We start from the raw sequence: 21,279 nt of genomic DNA on the forward strand, positions 1-21,279 counted from the left end.
AAACACTACTTTTTCCCAATCTCTTTGGATGAAGAGCAAAACTAAAGCATTTTTACAATTACTATTTCTATATATAGATTAGAAATATTCCAAGATTTTAGATCTTTTCTTTTTTTAAAGATTTTATTTTTAAGTAATCTCAACAACCAACACAGGGCTCAAATTTACAACCCCGAGACCAACACTTGCATGCTCTACCAACTGAGACAGCCAGGCACCTCTCAAGATTACAGATTCTTAAAGAAAAGCCCTAGTATCAATATACATGGCTCATGTAGACAAAATTCCTGTGAACTCTATCACACTGAAACTATCCCTGAGGTTCTGAACCTGTTTTCCATTGTTACTTAGGATTAGCATCTATTCTTTTTCATTTCATTTCCCTGTATCTTCCCTTTGTGATGTCTTGTCAGCCCAAAGAGAGATAAATGATACTTATAAACTTAACTCATTTTTAGAAATCATTCACAAATATGCCTTTCCATTAATGCAAAAAACAGCTGGAAAAGTTAAGCCCACATAACCTTAATATATACCAGGACAATATGTAGTTATATGTGTTAAGAAAAGCATTCTTAAACATTAGTGACATCACTTATTCTATAGAAGAAAAGAAATAGAAAGATCTGAATCCTTTTTCCCCTAGGATACTATTAAGAACATAATAAAAAAAAAAATAGAAAGTCAATCTTGCTGTAAATTTTAATTAAAGCAACATTTAGTTACTTAGCCTACTTTTTACTGATTTCATTTAATGTAAACATAAATAAAAACAATTTAATTATATACCCTTGATCTTTTGCTTGGTGTATAGGCCTTTGAATTGCTGAAAATAAGTCTGACATCTTTACATAATTCCATTGGTGACTCATAATTCCCAGCCTCTAAAGTTTCTCTAACAGTAGCAAAATCCATTGGAGTGTCAATGATGTCTCTGTAGTCCTAAGAGAAGAAAAATAGGTGCTATTATTAACATTACTACCACAAAATATTACTACTCAGTACAGGGATTCACATACAATTTCCATGGTAAGTACAAGTCCTAAAACTTTTAATAATCCCTTATTTTCCTCATCAAGGCTTCTTTTTTCTAATAGTTTTTATTTTTTCATGCCTTCCTTTTTTTCCTCATCAAGGCTTCTTTTTTCTAATAGTTTTTATTTTTTCATGCCCTTTCCTTTTTTTCTTATCATTAATGGTGCTATTTTCTTACATTATATATTTATCTATCTGGCATCCATTCATCCTAGGGCTAATTACATTAATTATATCTTCTTATTTTCTGTATTCCTGATGCTCTGATCTTTTGGGTTCCTTACAGACCTGAGGAGAGACTGTCCTTCCCAGGGCCAACCAATTCTTAAAGACAGCAAAAAGCTGCACTGAGAACACATCTTTCTTATGTAAACCAACCATCTCCTTATCTAATTCCAACACACCAAGCCAGTATTTCCTCTGCTTTGAATTGTCCTAAGGTTCAGTTACCAGACAACTAGAGACCACCCCTCTGCCCCAAAGCCCACTGGAATTATTCAAACTAGCCAGTCCTAAAGTGTTCACCCTCTGTCTTGACTCTCTCATAGAAATAGAGTGCAATAAAGGCTCTGGCTTAAGCATCTCCCTTACTCCTATTTCCTGCCACTGGACTGAAAACTGCTGTTTCTTTTGTGGCTCTAACTGGCATTCAATGGCAACATCTCTGGGACTTGTACACACATTAAATTTCCTTTTAAGCCCCATAATCATTTCCTCCTGTGGCAATGTTGACTGTACCATATAATACCATATCTAACATGTACATTCTTAGAACAAATGGGTATCGCATTTTGTCAAATGCGTTTTCAAATGCATTAATTGATATGATCATGTAATTTCTTTTAATATGATGAATTACACTGACTGATTTTTGAATACTGAATGAATCTTACATCCCTGGATAAAAACACCATTTTATGGATTTTCTCTATTGTTTTTCTATTTTCGGTTTCATTCAATTATGCTTTTTGTATTTCCCATCTTCTGCTCACTGTAGGTTATTTTTATTTTTATTTTTCTAGGTTCTTGATGAAAGAGCATGGGTTACTGATTTGAGACTTCTCTTCTGATGTACAATTTAGTGATATAAATTTCCCTGCATTGTTTTAGCTTCACCCCACAAATTTTGATGTTGTATTTTCATTTATTAGTTCAATGTGTTTTATTTCCCATAAGACTTCTTTGATCTCAAAGATTATTTGGAGGCATATTTATTTAGTTATCAATTAAGTGATCAGAGATTTTCCTGTTACTTTTATTTTTGGTTTGATTTCACTGTGGCTGGAAAACACACTATATGATTTCAATTACATTTGTCATTTTATTGTTTTCTATTTGTTTTGCTGTTTATTTTTTTCCCCAATCTTCCCGTGGGTTACTTGAACTGATTTCATTTGATTCATGCATTATGTTTATTACTGTAACTCTGTTATAATTTTTTTAAGTCGTTGCTCAGGTATTTACAATATATACAAAATTATTAAAATACACTGGTGTCACACAAAAAATTAAATTCAAAATGGGTTAAAGAACTAAATGTGAGACCTGAAACCATAAAAATCCTAGAAAAGAACAGAGGCAGTAATCTCTTTGCTATCAGCAATAACAACTTTTTTCTAGATATGTATTCTGAGGCAAGGGAAACAAAAGCAAAAATAAACAATTGGGACTACATCAAAATAAAAAGCTTCTACACAGTGAAGTAAACAAGTGACAAAACTAAAGGCAACCTGTGGAATGGGAGAAGGTCTTTGCAAATAACATCCCGTAAAGGGTTATATCCAAAACATACGAAGAACTTATAAAACTCAACATCCTCAAAACAAGTAATCTGATTAAAAATGGTAAGAAGGCATGAGCAGACATTTCTCTAAAGAAATATAGATGGCCAAGAGATACATGAAAAGATGCTCATCATCACTTACCATAAGGGAAATGCAAATCAAAACATTATTGTAATGAGATATCACCTCACACTTGTCAGAATGGCAACGACACAATAAACAACAGGTGTTGGCAAGGATGTGGAGAAAAAGGGACATTCATACATTGTTGGTGGGAATGCAAACTAGTACAGCCACAGGAGAAAACAGTATAGAGGTTCCTCAAAAAATTAAAAATAGAACTACCCTACGATCTAACAATCTCATTACTGAGTATTTAACCAAAGAATACAAGAAAACTAATTAAAAAGGATACATGAACCTATATGTTTATAGCAGCATTACTGAAGAATGGATAAATAAGATGTGATACACACACACACACACACACACACACACACACACACACAAATGGACTATTACTCATCCATAAAAAAGAATGAAATCTTGCCATCTGCAAGGACACAAATGGAGCTAGAGAGTATAATGTTAAGCAAAATCAATCAGTCAGAGAAAGACAAATACTACAGGGTTTCACTCAAGCATAGAATTTCAGAAACAAAACAAACAAGCAATGGGGAAAAAATGAGAGAAAGAGAGAGACTAAGAAAGAAACGGACTTTTAATTATAGAGAACTAATGGTTACTAAAAGGGACTAAAGACTGCACTTGTCATCATGAGCACAGGGTGATGTATGAAAGTGCTGAATCACTACACTGCACACCTGAAACTAACACCACAGTGTATGTTAACTGGAATGAAAATAAAAACTTAAAAGATAGAAATAGAAAAGAACATATCCAAAATGTAAATTGTGATTTCAGATTTTCCTGTGAAATGAAATAATATAAATGGCCTTAAAAAAAGTACGTATCTGAAACCTTGACTTTTTTTTTTTTTTTAAAGATTTTATTTATTTATTTGTCAGAGAGAGAGAGAGAATTAGAGAGAGAGTGCACAAGCAGGAGGAGTGGCAGGCAGAGGGAGAAGCGGGTTCCCTGATGAGCAAGGAGCCCGATGGGGGACTTGATCTCAAGACCCTGGGATCATCACCTGAGACAAAGGCAGATGCTTTACCAACTGAGCCACCCAGGTGTCCCTGAAACCTTGACTCTTAAGATAGCTGTGTGTGGTGGGTGAGGGGGTAAGTTAAAGAAGTTATGAAATTGCTTTATGCAATGGTAACATCATCTGAACAGTGTCTAACCTCTCTAACCTCTTAAGGGTAACTAACAACTTTGACACAAACTATAATTACTTGGATATTGAATATTATGACATATTGTCTTTACAAACTTCACAGATTTTAGGGAAATGTTAAATATATTTATGTAAAACATTTCATTTTTCTTGATTTGTTATCATGGATTTCCATTAGTCAGTATAGTATATGGTAACCACTCAATACACCTCTGTTGAATAAATGAATGGGATAGAATATTTAGCATGCTAATTTGCATAAAAATTTAATTTTTAAAATCTTGCTTTAAATATTTGATTAAATTCAAAACAAAAGCTGAAGTATGAAGAATATGACTGCTTTAAGTATCCTGCTCGAGTTAGGCTGACAGTTAAGAGTTAATTCTGAAATATAAAAAGTGATAAAACCAGTTTTCTCCTTGATAACAGTAATAAAAAAAGTAAATAGTCCTGGGGCACCTGGGTGGCTCAGTGGGTTAAGCCTCTGCCTTCAGCTCAGGTCATGATCCCAGGGTCCTGGGATTGAGCCCCACACTGGGCTCTCTGCTCAGCGGGGAGCCTGCTTCCCCCTCTCTCTCTGCCTGCCTCTCTACTTGTGATCTTTGTCTGCCAAATAGATTAATAAAATCTTAAAAAAAAAAAAAAAAAGTAAATAGTCCTAAGTCTTCACACAACCCTCCATCAAAGGGTACTATAAGAAACAAGTGATCAAATTAGAATTTTTTCTTGTTTCTTCTACTTGTCTGCTAATACTTTTGGCTGGTGGAAGAAGGTCTAAATACTGTTCTCATTATTTTAAATACTTATGAGAGACGACATTCTTATAAATTAGTTACTCTCTGGGAATACTGCATATAGCTCTGGTGCATAAGATATACAAAATATGGGCTCCTGTTCTCACTTTGCCAACAAACAGCTACATATATTGGAGAGATGCTTAATGTGAGCCTCAGTTCAACATTAGTAAAATGGATACTGTACCAGTATCCAGAGTTGGATATATAAGGCCACTCATATATACACTTGTACACACACACACACACACACACACACATATAGTAGATATTTGTATTCTGAAATTTTCCCCAGAAAGGAAGAGACAGATAGAAGCTTTAATGTTTAGATTCTAGACACCTAAGTATAATTATGCAGAGTCATGGAAATAGGTCCCTCCCATATTTTTTGTACGGTTGTTTTAACATTTTTCTTTTGTCCTCAGAGTTTTGCTTTTTGACTATTAATCCAGGAAAATATTTTTTCATATATATATCCTGGTCAGGAGTAGAAAATGTATACAGCCATTAATTACTCAAATACTACCCCTCTCCCATTCTGTCTACTCTCTCTCTCACTGAATTTTTTCATCTATCTACCATATATATCTCTCCTAATCTTCCAAAAGCTTGATTTCAATGATTTTACATTTCATTTTCAGAAATTGCATTTAGTTTAAATTTTTAAAAATACCTGCCTCACTCCTTTTCCCACTCAAATAAGGTCTTTTTTTGTCTTATGCTTCTAATCTCTCCATTTTATCTCTTAAACCAAAATAACAAGTTCAAATTTAATTGGCAGCATTTCATTCCTCTTTCTTGGTGGTACATTAAAGTCAGTCATTGGTATTTTAGATTTGATGAAGTATACAGTATTTCAGAAATACTCTTAAATACTCTAAACCAATTCTTTGTGGAGTCTTAGTTTAAGGTTCTTTCTGTTTTAAATACCATACTACTTGACTTAGATGTTCCATATAACCAAATACATGACAACATGTATTTAATAATGAAGAAATAAATGATAATTATTAAGAAATAACAACGTAAATGGCTAATTGTTATATATGAGCTATATAGCAAACTAACAGGTAAGGAAAATATTTCCAAAAATACTTACTGGATATTCAAGGAGATCTACTGGCTGGCGGAAAGGCTCAGAATCTTCACACTGAAATATGAGATTTAACAATTCTTGACATTGTTTCTTCCATGCTTGAATATCGTAAGACTGAGCTCTGTTACGTAATCTTCTTCTAGGCTGATGGTCCTAAAAGAAAACGTTCAAATATAATAATAAAGTAACGTTATACAGTAAATTTGCATTTTTAAGGCAGTCTCATATAATTAGGTAATATACAGTTAATGTAAATAATAGAAAATACCATTCACCTAGTTCTGAAAACCATGTATTTTGTGATAGAAACATATTTGAAGTAACAATCTGTCTTTAAAAATACTGTAAGTTAAACAAAAACACTTTTAATACATTTTAATTCATATAAAGCACTCCTGCTAAAACGAAAAGTATCTTACCTTTCTTTTGCGGGTTGAAGTTCCTGGCACATCAGCATCTTTCTCTTCTTCCTTTGAAATAAGAATGTATCATGTTCATTAAACATTCTAGACTTCATTATAGTCTTTAGAGTTCACAGAATATTATAGCTGTTTATATGCCAATTATTACCTTTACACTTTGGAAAACCCACAATGTATGCTGGAACATTTTATGGATTCATAAGAAAGTCCCCCCCCCCCACAATGTTTTAATAACTATAACAAGAAAATTCTGGACCACTTTTTTGAAACTACAGCATTAGCCAAAACTAATTTTCATAATAGCATTTATCTGAAAAATATGGTGTAAATTTCTTTTTATATATAAAAAAAGACCAAGATAGTCTGAATGATGAAATATGAAATACGAAATACCTCAGAGTCAGACAAAACTTTCTTCTTCATTGAATTGTACAGTGGAATTAAGTTGTAACAAGTCTGATCCCTAAACAACAAGGCAATGTTAGTATACAAGATTAGAGTTGTAAGATTTTTTTTCCCTTTAATTCTTTTAAGATAAAGTTTGAAGCTAAAGGCTTTCTTCATTGGTTGACTTCAAAACTGTATACCCACCTACCCCAGTCCCTCCACCCTATGTGGAGCTTCCAGTCTGGTCTATTTCATTACATGAAACCCAATTCCCACCTTTACAGTCTTTATTCAGATCACTGCTATAGGGCGAACACCTCCCATTCCTCAGCACACAAGGGAAAGCTATTACACGTCCTGTCTTCTGCTTCTTTTCATTCTTAAATGTTTAGTCATTCCCTAAAATTTTGTTTTTTAGTCATCTTCCCTTGTCACTACAGCTTTTGCCCTTTAATCTTATGTATCTGTAGTTTATCTGTGTAAATGAATTCTAAATTCCTATAATTTGGTCGGACTCTTCTGAGATTCCTACCATCATCTAAAATTTCACATGTCTAAACCTTATTTTCACTTCCCAGCCACTCTTCACCTCCTCCTATTTTCAACAGCATTACTATTCTTAGAGTAATGCATGGGTTTTCACTATTCTTTCCCTTGAGCCTCCTTATTAACCCAATCACTGGCCAAGTTCTGTGTTTCTTCCTTCAAAATCTCTTAGCTTCTGCCTCTTTCTCATTTCCATAAATTATACCCTCATTATCTCTTAGTTAGTTAGATGTAGCAACCAATCTGCTATTTATGCTTTTTGTCTCTTCTCTATGAGTTAAGATTAGAAATGTATTCAAGGATCTCCATGATCTGACTCAAATTCGTGATTTACTGCTGCTCTTGTACTCTCTACTTCACCTGATTTAAATTACTTAATTCCCTTAGTAACCCTTTACTTTCCTACCTCATGCCATTCCTTAACCCTAGAATGGCTTTCATCTAATTTCTCCTAAATCTCTCAATATCTACCTTGTCCATAACAACCTAACACACTTCTCCCCTGTACCTAAAACTGCACTGTCATAAGCTAGAAGTGATCCTCATCCTAACTTTCACATAGACTCCTTGTTAGTTTTTCCTTAAAATTTCTTAAAAAACTTATCTATGAAATTATACTGAGGGTAAATATACATTTCTCTCTCAAGTATCTCTCATATCACCTGATTATATAACCTACTGCTTGAAATTTGGCAAAATAACTCAATTAAAAAATAGAATAATCAAAATTGCAAGATATACCTAACATTTGAAAATTACTGTCAGCTAAAAGTGTATAAACATTTGTTATGTACCTCTAAGAAATGCCAGGGATTTTTAGATATATACAATATAAATGCTTTAAATATTAATCTAATAAGGTATTTCAAAATAACATTTGAAAGGAATGTTTATACATTTTTATAGACTATTCCAAATATAAAAATAATTATTTCATCTAAATTATTTCACTAAAGTGTGAATTTATATATCATGCAATTTTATTAATTCCTGTCTCTGGAAAAAGAAACATACACATAATTCAAAATTATATACTCTTTATAATTAAAATATTACAAGCCATTATAATTAAGTTATATAAACAATCTTCCAAGGATAACTAATTCTTAATTACCAGTTTTAAGGGTGGGGGCACAAGTATAATAAAAATAGCTTCCAAACCATTTGGAAGGCAACAGGTTTCTTTAGAGAATTAAGGTAGAGCGTAGGATATAACATTTATTGTACTAATTTCCTTTGGTGTTTTCTTACATTGAAATTACCTATATTCCTTATCAAAAACAAACCCCGAACACCACAAAATGGCACCCTATGATTATTCTGAGTAATGAGAATGAAACTACAGATGTTTTTTAAAGCACCTCAATAATCCCTGCATGTGAAAATGACAGTTAACAGCAGGTGACTACTTAAATTATAAAATATATTCTCTCTTTACTGGAAAAAATTATCCAATAAAAATAACCTTAATATGAACTCAAGAGTAGTACTTTATACTGAACAGGAGCCATTCCTCTGGTTTCAGTTTAGAAGGCTCAATTCATTCTTCGGCTATATAAAATTCCTAAGGTAAAATATAAAAGTGTTGCTCCCTTAAATAGCTATAGTTATTATTCTTGGTTTAAGATCAATGAATGAGGAAGTAAACCTGAATTTTAAGAAGAATCTTGAAAGTTAAATTTAGTTTCTAGTTGTACTACTTAAATACTTTTTTACAAACTTGTCAGGGGCAATATAATGTTAAGATGAGAAATTCTTAGACGGAAGACACTCATTTACTGTGAAAATTAAACATGTACACCTCTAAAATGGTTTCCTTAACTGTTAATTACAGATAGAAGTATCTCCTACCTGTAATTATTATTTGGCTTAGAAGAACTATTTTAGGTAAAACATTGTATGTTCTATACATGCTTACCCTCGTTATTATTGTCCAACGGTTCGATTTAGAGAAGGATCCATTTTTTAAATGTTAACGGTAGAACACAACTGTAACACAACTTTCATGATGTTTAGACAGACGTTATATGCTTTCTATTTTGAATGGAACTAGTTTACAGCACAGCATGTGACATATATATAATTGATTTTACATTTTTATATTTTACATCTTCAAATAATGACAATTAAGTATGAAAAAACAACTCACTTTATGAAATGTAGAAGAAGATCAGTCACAAACTTAGCAGATTTCACAATAGGGCTTCCAGGCTCATTAAATGTCCGTGTATTATGCTCTATGTATCGAACTTCCCACATTAGGGAAGAAACTCGCCTTAAACAAACAAAACATAAGTCTTAACATCATTATATTAAAAAATATTTGTACATAATTTAAAACCAAGGCAACTTTTCAATTACAATCTTTCCAATTACAAGGACTCAAAAGTTTAAAATTTAAGAAAATATATAACCTCAACTGTGTTAGGGGAAATTAAAGAGAAGCAACATTGTGTATTTGCATAGACAATGTCGCACCAGTTTAGACACATTAGATTATTGAGTGTCTTCTTTTCTTTCTGAATGTAAAGAAAAATCCAAAGATAACTTCTGGATGCAGTCCAGTTCTACTTAACAAGGAAGAAAATACTCAGAAAATATTATTGATACTGATGTGTGAACAGAAATACAATTATATATAACTTAAAAAATATATACAATTACGGATAGAAGCATACACACAAGGTTTACGTATTCTAAAACAGAACCACAGGCATCTTCAGGGTACTTTACAGAACTGTAAAATAAGGTTTTAGATCAATGCCCAGCAGGGCAAACTGATTAGTAGTGGTTTAACAAGAGACAGATCCAGAAGTATCAGAGAGGAAACCATAAACTGCAAGAAATCTGAAGCCAATGAGTAAGGGAGAAACAAAAAAAAAAGCTGAACAGTGAAAAAGCACATGAAGGCATAATTTTATTAAATAAGAACATAATTTCGGTCTATTAATTAGGTTCAAAAATAGGCAGTTTCTAATTTGTGGAAGGTTTGTGTTCTTAGATTTTTCTTATATTGGCTACTAAGCTAAGCTAATGCCCAAAAAGCCTGTTTAAGCTGTAATGTACCCTGAAATATAATACACCTTATCGGTTACCATGTTGAGCAGTATTTCTAGGAGTATATTTACAACAATAGTGGGAGATGTCAGAAGCTTATCTTTGTAGCTGTAGTACAATTACTGTATAGTAACAACTCTATCTCCCTTGAATGTAAAGAAATGTATTCTCCCCTATCTTGTTCCATCTCTCAAGCACTAAGTCCTATTACTAAGGCTTAGCGCAACTTAAGGGTCTAGGGAAAAGGATGTCGCTAAAAATTTCTTCTCCATTTTAACTTAAACTTCTAATATGTGGTATTGAAAAGGATTTAAAGAAGTGTACTATGAAGGTAAGATGGCTGGGAGGCACATGCAGTAATTTCCTGCTCATCTCTATGCTTTTGACAAATATTAATTTGCAAACCTAACCAAGATCAGAACAATCTTTAGAAACTCAAATTCAACATCTTAGTTTTCTTTACCCAGTGATTCTCAATGATTCTGGGTAAGTGATTCTACATCATATTTGGCAATGTTAAAAGACATTTTTCCTTTTTACAACTAAGGGCTGCTATTGGCACCTCAGTAGTAGAGGCAAGGATAGCCCCTCACAATGAAGAATTTTCTATCCCTAATTATCAGGAATGCTTTTGTTGAGAAACCCTGCTTTAGTAAGTTAAGAAATAATAAACAGTGTTTTCAGTGCAGGAACACAAAGTACCAAATTAGAATCATAATTTAAGTAAAAAAAAAACACCAAAGGCACCTTTTATATTAAAAATATAAATACAGAATACTGGGGCGCCTGGGTGGCTCAGCTGGTTAAATGTCTGCTATCAGCTCAGGTCCTAATCCCAGAGTCCTGGGATCGAGCCCCACGTCAGGCTCCCTGACAAGTGGAGAGTCTGCTTCTCCCTCTCCCCCGCTTGTGTTTTTTCTCTCTCTCTCTGTCAAATAAATAAAAATATTAAAAAAAAAAAAAAAGAAAAAGAAAAATACAAAATATAAATAAAAGTTTCCCTAAGTTAAAATGAATAATATAATGTAAAGAACTGCAGTAATACAAAACTGGCCACAAAAATAACTTTTTAAAATGCAATTATTTAAATTAAAATGTTGTGGGGTGCCCGGGTGGCTCAGATGGTTAAGCATCTGACTCTAGATTTCAGCTTAGGTCATGATCTCAGGGTTGTTAAGACAGAGCCCCAAGATTCTTTCCCCTCCCCTACCCCCACCATTCCTGCTCTCAAATAAATAAACCAACCAACTAACAAACCAACAAAATGTTGTTAGTCTTCTAAGCAAAAGTTATGAAAACTAGAAGTGTGACTTTTTTATGTGAAAGCTATAGGCTTAAATTCACTTTTCTGTAAAGACATTCCAGCCAATAAAACTACAATGCCTTTCCAAGATTAGAACTCAATGTTTACTGAAATTGTTAACTAGACAATGCAAATTAACTGAAATTAGGTCTTTGTTAACTCCATCATTTCAAGCTAACCTACAACTATGAAAAATATCCTGAATTCTCAACTTCAAGTATTTATAAGCTAAATATAAACAAAATAAGAAAAAAATATGCAACTTTTTAATATTGTTCTATGAAAAAATATTTCAATGTGATGTCTAAAAGCAAACGAGATACTCTGGCATGCTTTATAAATTATAGTATGAAGACAGCACCAACTCATATTAGCAACTAGAAAAAACTATCTATGAATCACGTTCCAAATCTATAGACCAGCAGTATCAGCATCGCAGGGAACTTGTCAGAAATGCAGAACCTTCAGGTCCCACTAAAATTACTGAACTATAGACTGCATTTAAAAAAAAAAAAAAATCCCCAGGTGATTTGTGATTTGCACAGTGAAGTTTCAGAAACACTCAAGGATCATTTAGTTTTCTTTTGGTAGCAGCTACAGCAAATGGGTTCTAACCTGTAAAACCTGTTTTCCAGTCTTTGTTTAATTGTACTTAAATCCGTTGGATATGCCACTACAGTGCAATACATGGGATAGGCTTGTAGATCCACAGGGGCCACAAATGCTGAAGCAATATCTAGAATTAAAAAAATAGCTTATATGTTTATTTTTTTACTGTTTAAAATACTCCACAGACAATTCTGCTTGATTTAAGATAAATTCTGATCCACAAAACCATCAGACTGCCATTGTCTTTTCATAGTAAATACAGTTTAGCTAGACTAATACAGTCTCACTGCTTATTATGTCTACATTTACACTGCAAAATTCTAGGTATATCTGTTATTCAGATTCCCTTAGAAGACAAGAAATGACAGACAATACATAAATCTGACCTATTAAGTACACATACATTTCTGTACTAAAAACCTAGCCATTCCTGAATCTGTAGGTTTTTGACAGTCATTCTGTCAATAATATAATAACACATTCCATCCAAATGTAACCTTTCTCAAAACTTATCTCCTTAACTTAATTCTGTGAAATATCATGCAAGCACCCAGAGAAGGAACAGATCCAGAAGTCTTTGACTCAATGTCATTGACCAAATGGCACACAATAAACTGAACCTGGCAAAGATGGCTTTTTATTTATTTATTTAGGCTCATTCATACACAGTATAAGACAACCTCCTACGCTAAAATACTACTAAAATTATTTAAGATATTTATGATACTCTTTAAAGAAAGTGTTGGCATATTAATAAAAGACTTCCGAAGAAAATATTATCCAACATGTCTCCAGTCTCTTCACCTCTAAATCGTAATTTTTTCTTCTTTGAAGTCTGATTCCTTACTGACAGGGGGGTTGCTACAAACCACCACACTCGTTTAAAGTTGTTTTAAAAGCCCAGAATTCAAATAACAACAAGTTCTGTGGCACTGTTTTTTTTTTTTTTTTTTTTTTTTTTTTTTAATGAGACAAAGCAGTTCAGTATTATCTTCCTTCCTGTTAGTTAAGGGGAGACCTGGGACAGCTATCCATATATTTGTAATTTACCTTTCAATCCTCCTCTCCAAATTCACATCATGTCAGCTTACTTAGGCTGAAGGATTTCAAATCAAGTTCTGAAGGATCCAGACTTTTCACAGGTACCCCTGCATTTCTGGGGGCCCTCACTCTAAAATTCATCTACAGCAACCCCATTTTTAATTGTTCTAGATACCCAAAAACTTATGTACGGTCTCATTTTGGAAAAAGAAAGAAATTCCACTTAAAAATGTTTGAAAACCACTGACATGATATTGCAAAAAGAAATTTTAATGAATAAGACTTTTCCTTTCCTTTGCTTTCTGCCAGCTTTTTCTATATTCTTGTGTTAGTATTATTATTTACCTAGTGTCATCAACTGGTTTATTCCTGCAACAATTCTTTCACATTCTTCATCCCTGGGATTGGAACCCCATTCTCCATCAAGAGGTTTATAGATCAACGATCTGCATTCAACATCAGTTAAAGGAACACTAGTACCTAGTTCTTCAGGAAATACAGCTGAAATACACAGAAAAGCAAATTTAGTGAAAATTTGTGATTTCTGCTACCATTCAGGTTACCTTTAGAAAGTAGAGTTCACATTGTCAAAAAAATTAAAATATAATTTTGTAAAGATCTGGTTAGTGTGTATTTTCATTAAAAAAAAGTATGTTTCAAGGGTCAATAAAATTTGTATTTTAAAACATTAATTTTATAAATAATTCTCTAGATGAGCATATAATTACTTCTCCAAAATTATACCTGACAATTTGCTCTACTATCAGTTTCAAATAAAGGACAAAGTATTTCTATAAAATGATGCTTAACCTTGCAAGTTTTCTGAATCTTTTCATGATATATAATCTCCATATTTTAATAAAACATACACATGGTGAAACTGAACCAAAGTGGTGTTTTTCACAAGCACTTCAAAGTCTTAACTTTTTTTTAGTGTAGGAACAGAGAGAATTATCAATATTAACAGATGATTCATGTTTATTGCTTTTAAATTATGAAGGTATGCTTTCTGCATACATTAGGAAGCGGTGGTGACAAAAAACCTACAAATCTGCCAAGTAACATTTTCTCTGAACTAGATTTCATCAGAGAAACACTGGAAAATATGCTACTATTTGTATACAAAATTCTTCCTCCTCAAACAATGTAATTAAACCATAGGATGCACATGTATATGTATGCAGACAGAACAGAAACAACAAAAATCCCCCCCTTCACAAACGGATATATTTAGGTAGGAAACAAATAGTGTATTAATGCCACTAATTAATTTCAAGAAATACTCCAAGCAATACAACACTGACTAGGTTCATTTCTCTCATACACAGTAGTCCAATGTGACTGCAACCTCAAACTTAAGAAAGAAAAGAAAAAAAGATAAGCTATGTAACATCATTATAAGTTGTTCAAGATATTTTATAGTTTTAGGATGGCAGGGTCGTTTAGTCAGTTAAGCATCTGCCTTTGGCTCGGGTCATGATCCCAGGGTCCTGGGATCGAGTCCCACATCTGGCTCCTTGCTCAGAGGGAGCCTGCTTCTCCCTCTGCCTGCTGCTACCTCTGCTTGTGCGTGCTCTCTCTGACAAATAAAAAGATATTTAATAGTTTCAAAAAGCTCTAATTTAGCAGTGAGATGAAAAATATGTTATTGGTATTAAATTTGTGGAAGTCCTTATAGTCCCATCTTTTATAAATAATCATTCTTAATATTCTGAATATATATTCTTTCATATCCTTTTATGCATACACAATTGTGTGGGCTGTAGTTTTTAAAAAATAGAAACAAAAATGGGCACTGGAGTAGATGAAAAACACAATCTGCAGGCTTCAGCTACACTGGCCTTTTCTCAGTCCAGGAAGATGACTTACTGCCTAAGGCTAACTCCCAATTCTAAGGCAATTATCAGGCCATATGCAAGTAAAGAGATATTATTAGCAGTAGTAAACTACTACTTGTGGAGGCCCTTAAATGCATAAGGTTCTATAATAAGCACTTTACACACATGATGTCATTTAATCCTCACAGAAGCCCTGTAAGGTGTCAGTTTACAGAATTTCAAAGACTGAAGTCCTAAAAATCTGAAGTTTTGAGACTGTTAAAGAATTTGCCAAGATGACCTAGAGAGAATACGGCAGTGATAGGGTATGAATCTAGGTCTCACTCAAAAGGCTGAACTCTTAATATTATGTCTATTTTTAAGTGTTCTGCTGAAGTTAAAAAATCTTTGTTCCCAAGTACTTACCTTCCAGGAGTGAACAATGATTTTCATATTTTGCTGTTAACTAACTTCAATCTTTCCTGTTAGATTATAAATTCCAAGTGGACAAAGATTATGTCTATCTTGTGCACTGCTATGCCTTCCCTACCTCCAATCCAAGGTCAATAACAGGTGTACAATAAATAACTGCAGAATGAGTATTTTCTATATGATCTTCAAAACAACCCTACGCAGTAACAAGGCAGCAAATCAGACTCCTTATTTAAGAAATTAATTTTGTAACACAAAAAGCCCAATATACACTTACCATTATTAGGAATAAGCTCCATATCCCAAGGACTCATCTTTTCTGTATCTCCATTGTCCCAGCTTAAAGGAAGGAAAATCCCTATGTTAAAAAATCTAAATGCTGTGTTACAAGTTTTATAAAATCACATTATAAAAATAACTGCTTCAAATGTTTTAAAAGAATTTAAGTGCTTAAAAGAAGTGTCTTTGTCACTTTATATTAATAGATGGGGAAACCATTAAAAGTAAGTCAAGCTGGGGGCGCCTGGGTGGCTCAGTTGGTTAAACATCCAACTCCTGATTTCGGCTCAGGTCATGATCTCAGGGGTCATAAGATTGAGCCCCGTCTGTATTGGGCCCGGAGCCGGCTTAAGACTTTCTCTCTGTTTTCTTCTGCACCGCCAATCCCCCCACCCCACCTCCCCCTGCAAATAAGGTAACCAAGCTAAACTCAAATACAACAAACACTCCCTTACCAAACGTTATAGCACTGAAACAAACTATCAGGGTACTCTGGCTGAAGAGGTTCCTGGCTTTCAATTGTTCCAAACCACCAAGCATCATCTATGACTGATCTGAAACGGTCACCTAGACAAAAATAAAAGCCATCTCATTACTCTAAAATTTACTGCTGCTGTTGTTACTCCTTTCTCCCAAAATATTCCTTTAAGATACTTAAACTATTGTATAATTTCAGGAAACATGCAAAAAGTGACTTACACACTCCAAAATAACTAAATGAATAAAATCGGCAATATTGAGGAAAAAAGTTATTTAATAAACATACCAGTGTGACTTACCAGTTTCCAGTACCATACATCTTATTAGGGTCAGAAGAAATTCACACTTAGGTTAAGCATTTTTACCAATCTAGAATTTTAAATTCATCATTAGGATTATGCCCAAACTCCTCATTCAAATAAAAGCATGGTTTAGATAATTTATGCCCAACAAGTATTTTTATTTTTAATTTCTTGCTCTCTATAGGCAAGTTCCTCCAACAATTAAGACTCTAGCCTAGAAACAATAAAAAGAAAATATCCAACCTGCCTTCCTTCATGTCAATCATCCTGAAGTTATAACACTCATGTATACACTTTCTCTTTTCTATAAAAACAAGAGAGTAACAAAAACAACTAATCTTTATAAAACAGACACAACTCCTTGTGTTTCTTTCCTTACCTAATTGCATTCAGCTACTATCCTGCCACTAAAACTACTTCCCCCAAAGACCCTAATAACTATCTTCTCAGCTTCCTGCCATGTCATATGAAAACTGTAAATCACTCTCTTCCTTTCTGCCACTCTTTCCTCTTCCTTGGCTTTCACAGTATGGAGTGGTTTTTCTCCTAGTAAGCATAGGTTAGGGTCTGAAAGACTTGAGTTCAAATAACTTATCTGTGTGATTTCAAACAAATTATTTTAGAACTCATCTGAGTAAGTTTCATTTTCAAACCCATAAAGAGAAAAGTATTTGTTTATATTATTTTTTAACAAAAACGATTTAAAAGTTTATAGAGACATACAGCATAAAACGAATTAAAAATTTAAAAAAAAAGATAAAAAATTTTAATGACAAAGAAGAAAAGTTGGGAGCCAGGAGTAAGTTAATAGAACACAACTACATGTTTTCAAGTTATATTTAACTTTGAATGGGTATGCATTGGGGCCTAAATTTAGATTCAAGCATTCTAACAGCCAGTGATAAGAGGAAAACATGATCTATTACCAGATAGTCCCAAATTGCTCTTTAGATGCATCTTAGTGACACTGAATTTAGTGAGAAGATACCATATAATTAATAAACAGTATTCTTGACACCACCATAACCTTAAAAACAATGATGAGTTTCAAAGAGCTATTTTTTATGATCCTACATACACTAACGACATTATGCTAAAGAGGAAGAAATGGATAATGTATGTCTAACCACAATGAACAATACTGTAGAAAGAAAACAATGAAATTAAGTGGGGAATAGAGTATACCATTTGGAGTAAGTTTTAAAAATTTTAAATGGCTATTAGTAGGTAGATGCCTATTTCCTCAGAAATAAAAGACCAAGTAGTACTAACTTTAGAAGAAATCATTCATCTATGAATTTAGGGAGGAAAAAACAGCTATGATCCAGGTGAGAAAATTCCACTGTACATCCATCATTTGAAATATCTCTTTGATATGTCTATTGCTTGCCATACTTCTTTACTTAGGTTGTTATCAACTCATTTCTGGAATATTCCTGGATTCTGAACACTAATATTTGTTCTGCAATTTCCGGGCAGCTGCAGGTCTTTAAAAAAATAAAATTTTTCAGTGACACATGCAAGTAATTTAAAAAACAAGTATACCAGAGGCTTATAATCAAAACCAAAAAAAAATCTTTAATTCTTATAACTATTTCTTAAATTTAGATTTCTAAATAATTAGAGCTATTTCTTCACTCCCCAATTTTAGACATTAAGTACTGACCTCTCCATATAATTGTATGTAATTATGTCTATTTTAAATAAATCTATATCATCTCTATCATAACTATGTAAATATTGTTTGCTACAGAACCAAATAGCACACAATTCCCTTCTTCTATAATTCTGTATAACTGCTTCACCTTTTTTTTTTTTTTTGTGATTGGTTTTCTCTGGATTTACAATTAAGCAAATGCTTTAAGAGCTTAAACTATAAAACATTCTTCGACATAATTTCCAACAAAGTCAGACACGTTAGATAATTCATCAGTTCCATTTTCTGTCTTTCCTGAAGACTTTGCTCTTGGAGGACAACAACTTTTGAACTGGTCATTTTACAGATTTGCTGGTACAGATGCTATGCTGAGACTTCTACTATTACTGGGAATTCATTTTGGCTCTTTCCTATTCTGGATTTCCTGTCTCCTGAAGGAGTTTCATGTCTTTCCCTTCCTTGGTTCATTACCTTATTTGATAGAACACATCTTTCAAAGCTTCCAGGAAAATGGTGTAATGGAATTTATAGGGAATGTAAATTCTTTTTGATAACTCCCATGTCTCTAATTTTAGTAACTTGCATTTGTCTTAATTTTTAGAATACACATGTAAATTTCTAAGTTTACCAAGACCAACTAAGACATATCACCATGCCAATGCCTTCCAATGGCACTGGAGGAGAGATGGACTGGCCTTATCAACTGATGTGCTTTTTCAAACCAAATATGCCATATATGTACCACAACCCACTCCAAGATGACAAAGAGTGGCCCTGTTTGAAAATTTAAAAATACTCAAATGAAGTGCACATCCATGTGAACATAAATTAATGTATCTTAAATGCCTGGAAACTTCTAAGAATTTTAAAGTTTCTTTGAGTCTTATTTATAATATTAAGTTTAAAAATTATAACAGATTAGAGCAATAAAAGAAAAATGCCAGTTCAGCTCTGGTCCCAAATTATTGAACATTTTGAACTGGAAGATGTCTTTTGTTTCAACTGTGAATTGTTACATTTTTAGATGAAAATTTAATTCAACACATAAAACAGCTAAAGAAATAGCTATAAACAGTTTTATAACCATTACCAAATCTGAGAGAGAAAATGTTTAGAATTTCAGCATCAACGAGATTAAAAGGACAATTGACCTCTGAACAATACAGGTTTGAACTGTGTAGGTCCACTTATACTTGGGATTTTTTTTCCCTGATACAGTACAATACTGCAAATGCATTTTTTCTTCCTTATGATTTCTTAATAACATTTTCTTTTCTCTAGCTTCCTTTACTCTAAGAATAGTTATACAAAACATGTTACTTGATTACATATGTCATCAAGTAAGTCTCTTGGTCAACAGTAGGCTATTAGTAGTTAACTCTTCAAGCAATTAAAAGTTACACACAGATACTCCACTATGCAGTGGGTTAGCACTCCTAATCCTTGCAGTTGTTCAATGGTCAACTGTATTTTAAATAGCTGACATTATTACATCTTCTTACTTTGTTATCATTCCCACAAATGGCAAGAAGATTTATCTTTTTTCTGAATCATTAAAAACAGTAAATCACTTATTATATTAAAAAAATAACAAACATGTATGTTTTCTAAATAAATTACCCACCTATGTTCCACCGCCTATATTTTGCGTCATCAAACTGTTGTCTCAAGACGAGAAAATCTATAACATCAGGCATATCATGGTATCTAATTACAAACAGAAACAAACTGATTAGGTCCTATACCTAAAATTATCTAAAAGAAGTTAAAATTTATCTGAATCATCTTAAAAAACAATGTACAATACTAAGAAACCACTGCCTCCTTCGATAGTCCTTACTTCATGGTAAATGATCCGCCAGTCAGTTTACCAGTATCAGGATCTAGAAAAGCAAGTTTAAGGCAGCAAAGGGTAGGCAATCCCACTTCATACTTTATGCCAACTATTTTCATCAGTTCTTGTTCCTGAGAAAGATACAGAAAATAAACCATCTTCACAAAATAAATCATAAAATAAACTGATAAATATAATCAAAACATTTCTCCATTTCAATCTTCACCTAGGTAGTGATTATTAATTTGTGCACACAAAACTTTCCTGACCTGTGTACTGAAGCATATTTGTGCCCTTTAGAATTAACAAACTTTATCTCAGTAAAAACTTTTTAAAAAAGGGAAAGATTTATTGAAATGCAAGTTTTCCAATACCGTTCCAAAGACCTCTACAAAATTTTGAACTCTGGCTGGTAAGTCTAAAAATACTTATTTGCAAATATGAAGTATACCTTAGACATCAGTTTAACTTTCACTATAATTACACTTTGTACCCAAATTATAAACTATCGGAATACATAAATTCAATCTTATATTTCTTTGAAAATTAAATACCTCTTAGTCTCCAGGATTGCTCCAATTAAAAAATAAATCTTCATGAAACAGTTTCTTACGGTGAAAAGAGTAACATTCAATACAACTTTCTACATAATACAAAACTGCACCTTTTAAGTAATAAACACCATACCCGTAGTTCCATTTTATGCCATGGCTGTTTTTTGGGATTGATACTATAAATCTTATTTTTCCGGGCCATTTCAACATAAGCTTCATGTCCCTGCCGGAAGTAATAAACCTAAAAAGTAAATAAAAGTCACAATTTTAAACCCTGAATGTTTCCTTCAATCCAAGATGCAAGGTATCAGCTAAAATTGCAAAGAGAATTTAGTATCCTTTCAAAAGAAATTCTAATATTTTGATATTTTTTCCTTTTTTTCTTCAAATTGTCCTAATGCCACTTAATCATAAATAAAGCGTTCTAAATAACATTACTTTGGTTATACAGTGAGAGTATAAAATGAGCAGTTTGTTTCACTGTTTTATTTTTGCATTCAATGTAAGTTGACCTATGCTGTAAAACAAAGTAAATTGTAACTAGGAGTCA

At 32.9% G+C, this 21,279-nt stretch overlaps 1 protein-coding gene across 5 annotated transcripts in view; it reads right to left on the bottom strand.

The window, feature by feature from the left end:
- Window positions 1–21,279, bottom strand: part of PHIP (pleckstrin homology domain interacting protein) — a 130,915-nt gene that overhangs the window by 11,605 nt on the left and 98,031 nt on the right. For all 5 annotated transcript variants that reach the window (XM_032873201.1, XM_032873200.1, XM_032873199.1 and 2 more), the window contains 12 exons: window positions 20,863–20,970; window positions 20,182–20,306; window positions 19,966–20,048; window positions 16,358–16,469; window positions 15,901–15,962; window positions 13,720–13,875; window positions 12,340–12,460; window positions 9,514–9,639; window positions 6,825–6,894; window positions 6,429–6,479; window positions 6,013–6,162; window positions 790–942 (listed from right to left, as the gene is read on the bottom strand). In XM_032873201.1, coding sequence (XP_032729092.1) covers window positions 790–942; window positions 6,013–6,162; window positions 6,429–6,479; window positions 6,825–6,894; window positions 9,514–9,639; window positions 12,340–12,460; window positions 13,720–13,875; window positions 15,901–15,962; window positions 16,358–16,469; window positions 19,966–20,048; window positions 20,182–20,306; window positions 20,863–20,970 — 1,317 coding nt within the window. The remainder of the gene's footprint in view (window positions 1–789; window positions 943–6,012; window positions 6,163–6,428; window positions 6,480–6,824; window positions 6,895–9,513; window positions 9,640–12,339; window positions 12,461–13,719; window positions 13,876–15,900; window positions 15,963–16,357; window positions 16,470–19,965; window positions 20,049–20,181; window positions 20,307–20,862; window positions 20,971–21,279) is intronic.

Source organism: Lontra canadensis, unplaced genomic scaffold (assembly GCF_010015895.1).
Source record: "Lontra canadensis isolate GAN:19392208 unplaced genomic scaffold, GSC_riverotter_1.0 scaffold47, whole genome shotgun sequence".
Taxonomy (NCBI): Eukaryota; Metazoa; Chordata; class Mammalia; order Carnivora; family Mustelidae; genus Lontra; species Lontra canadensis.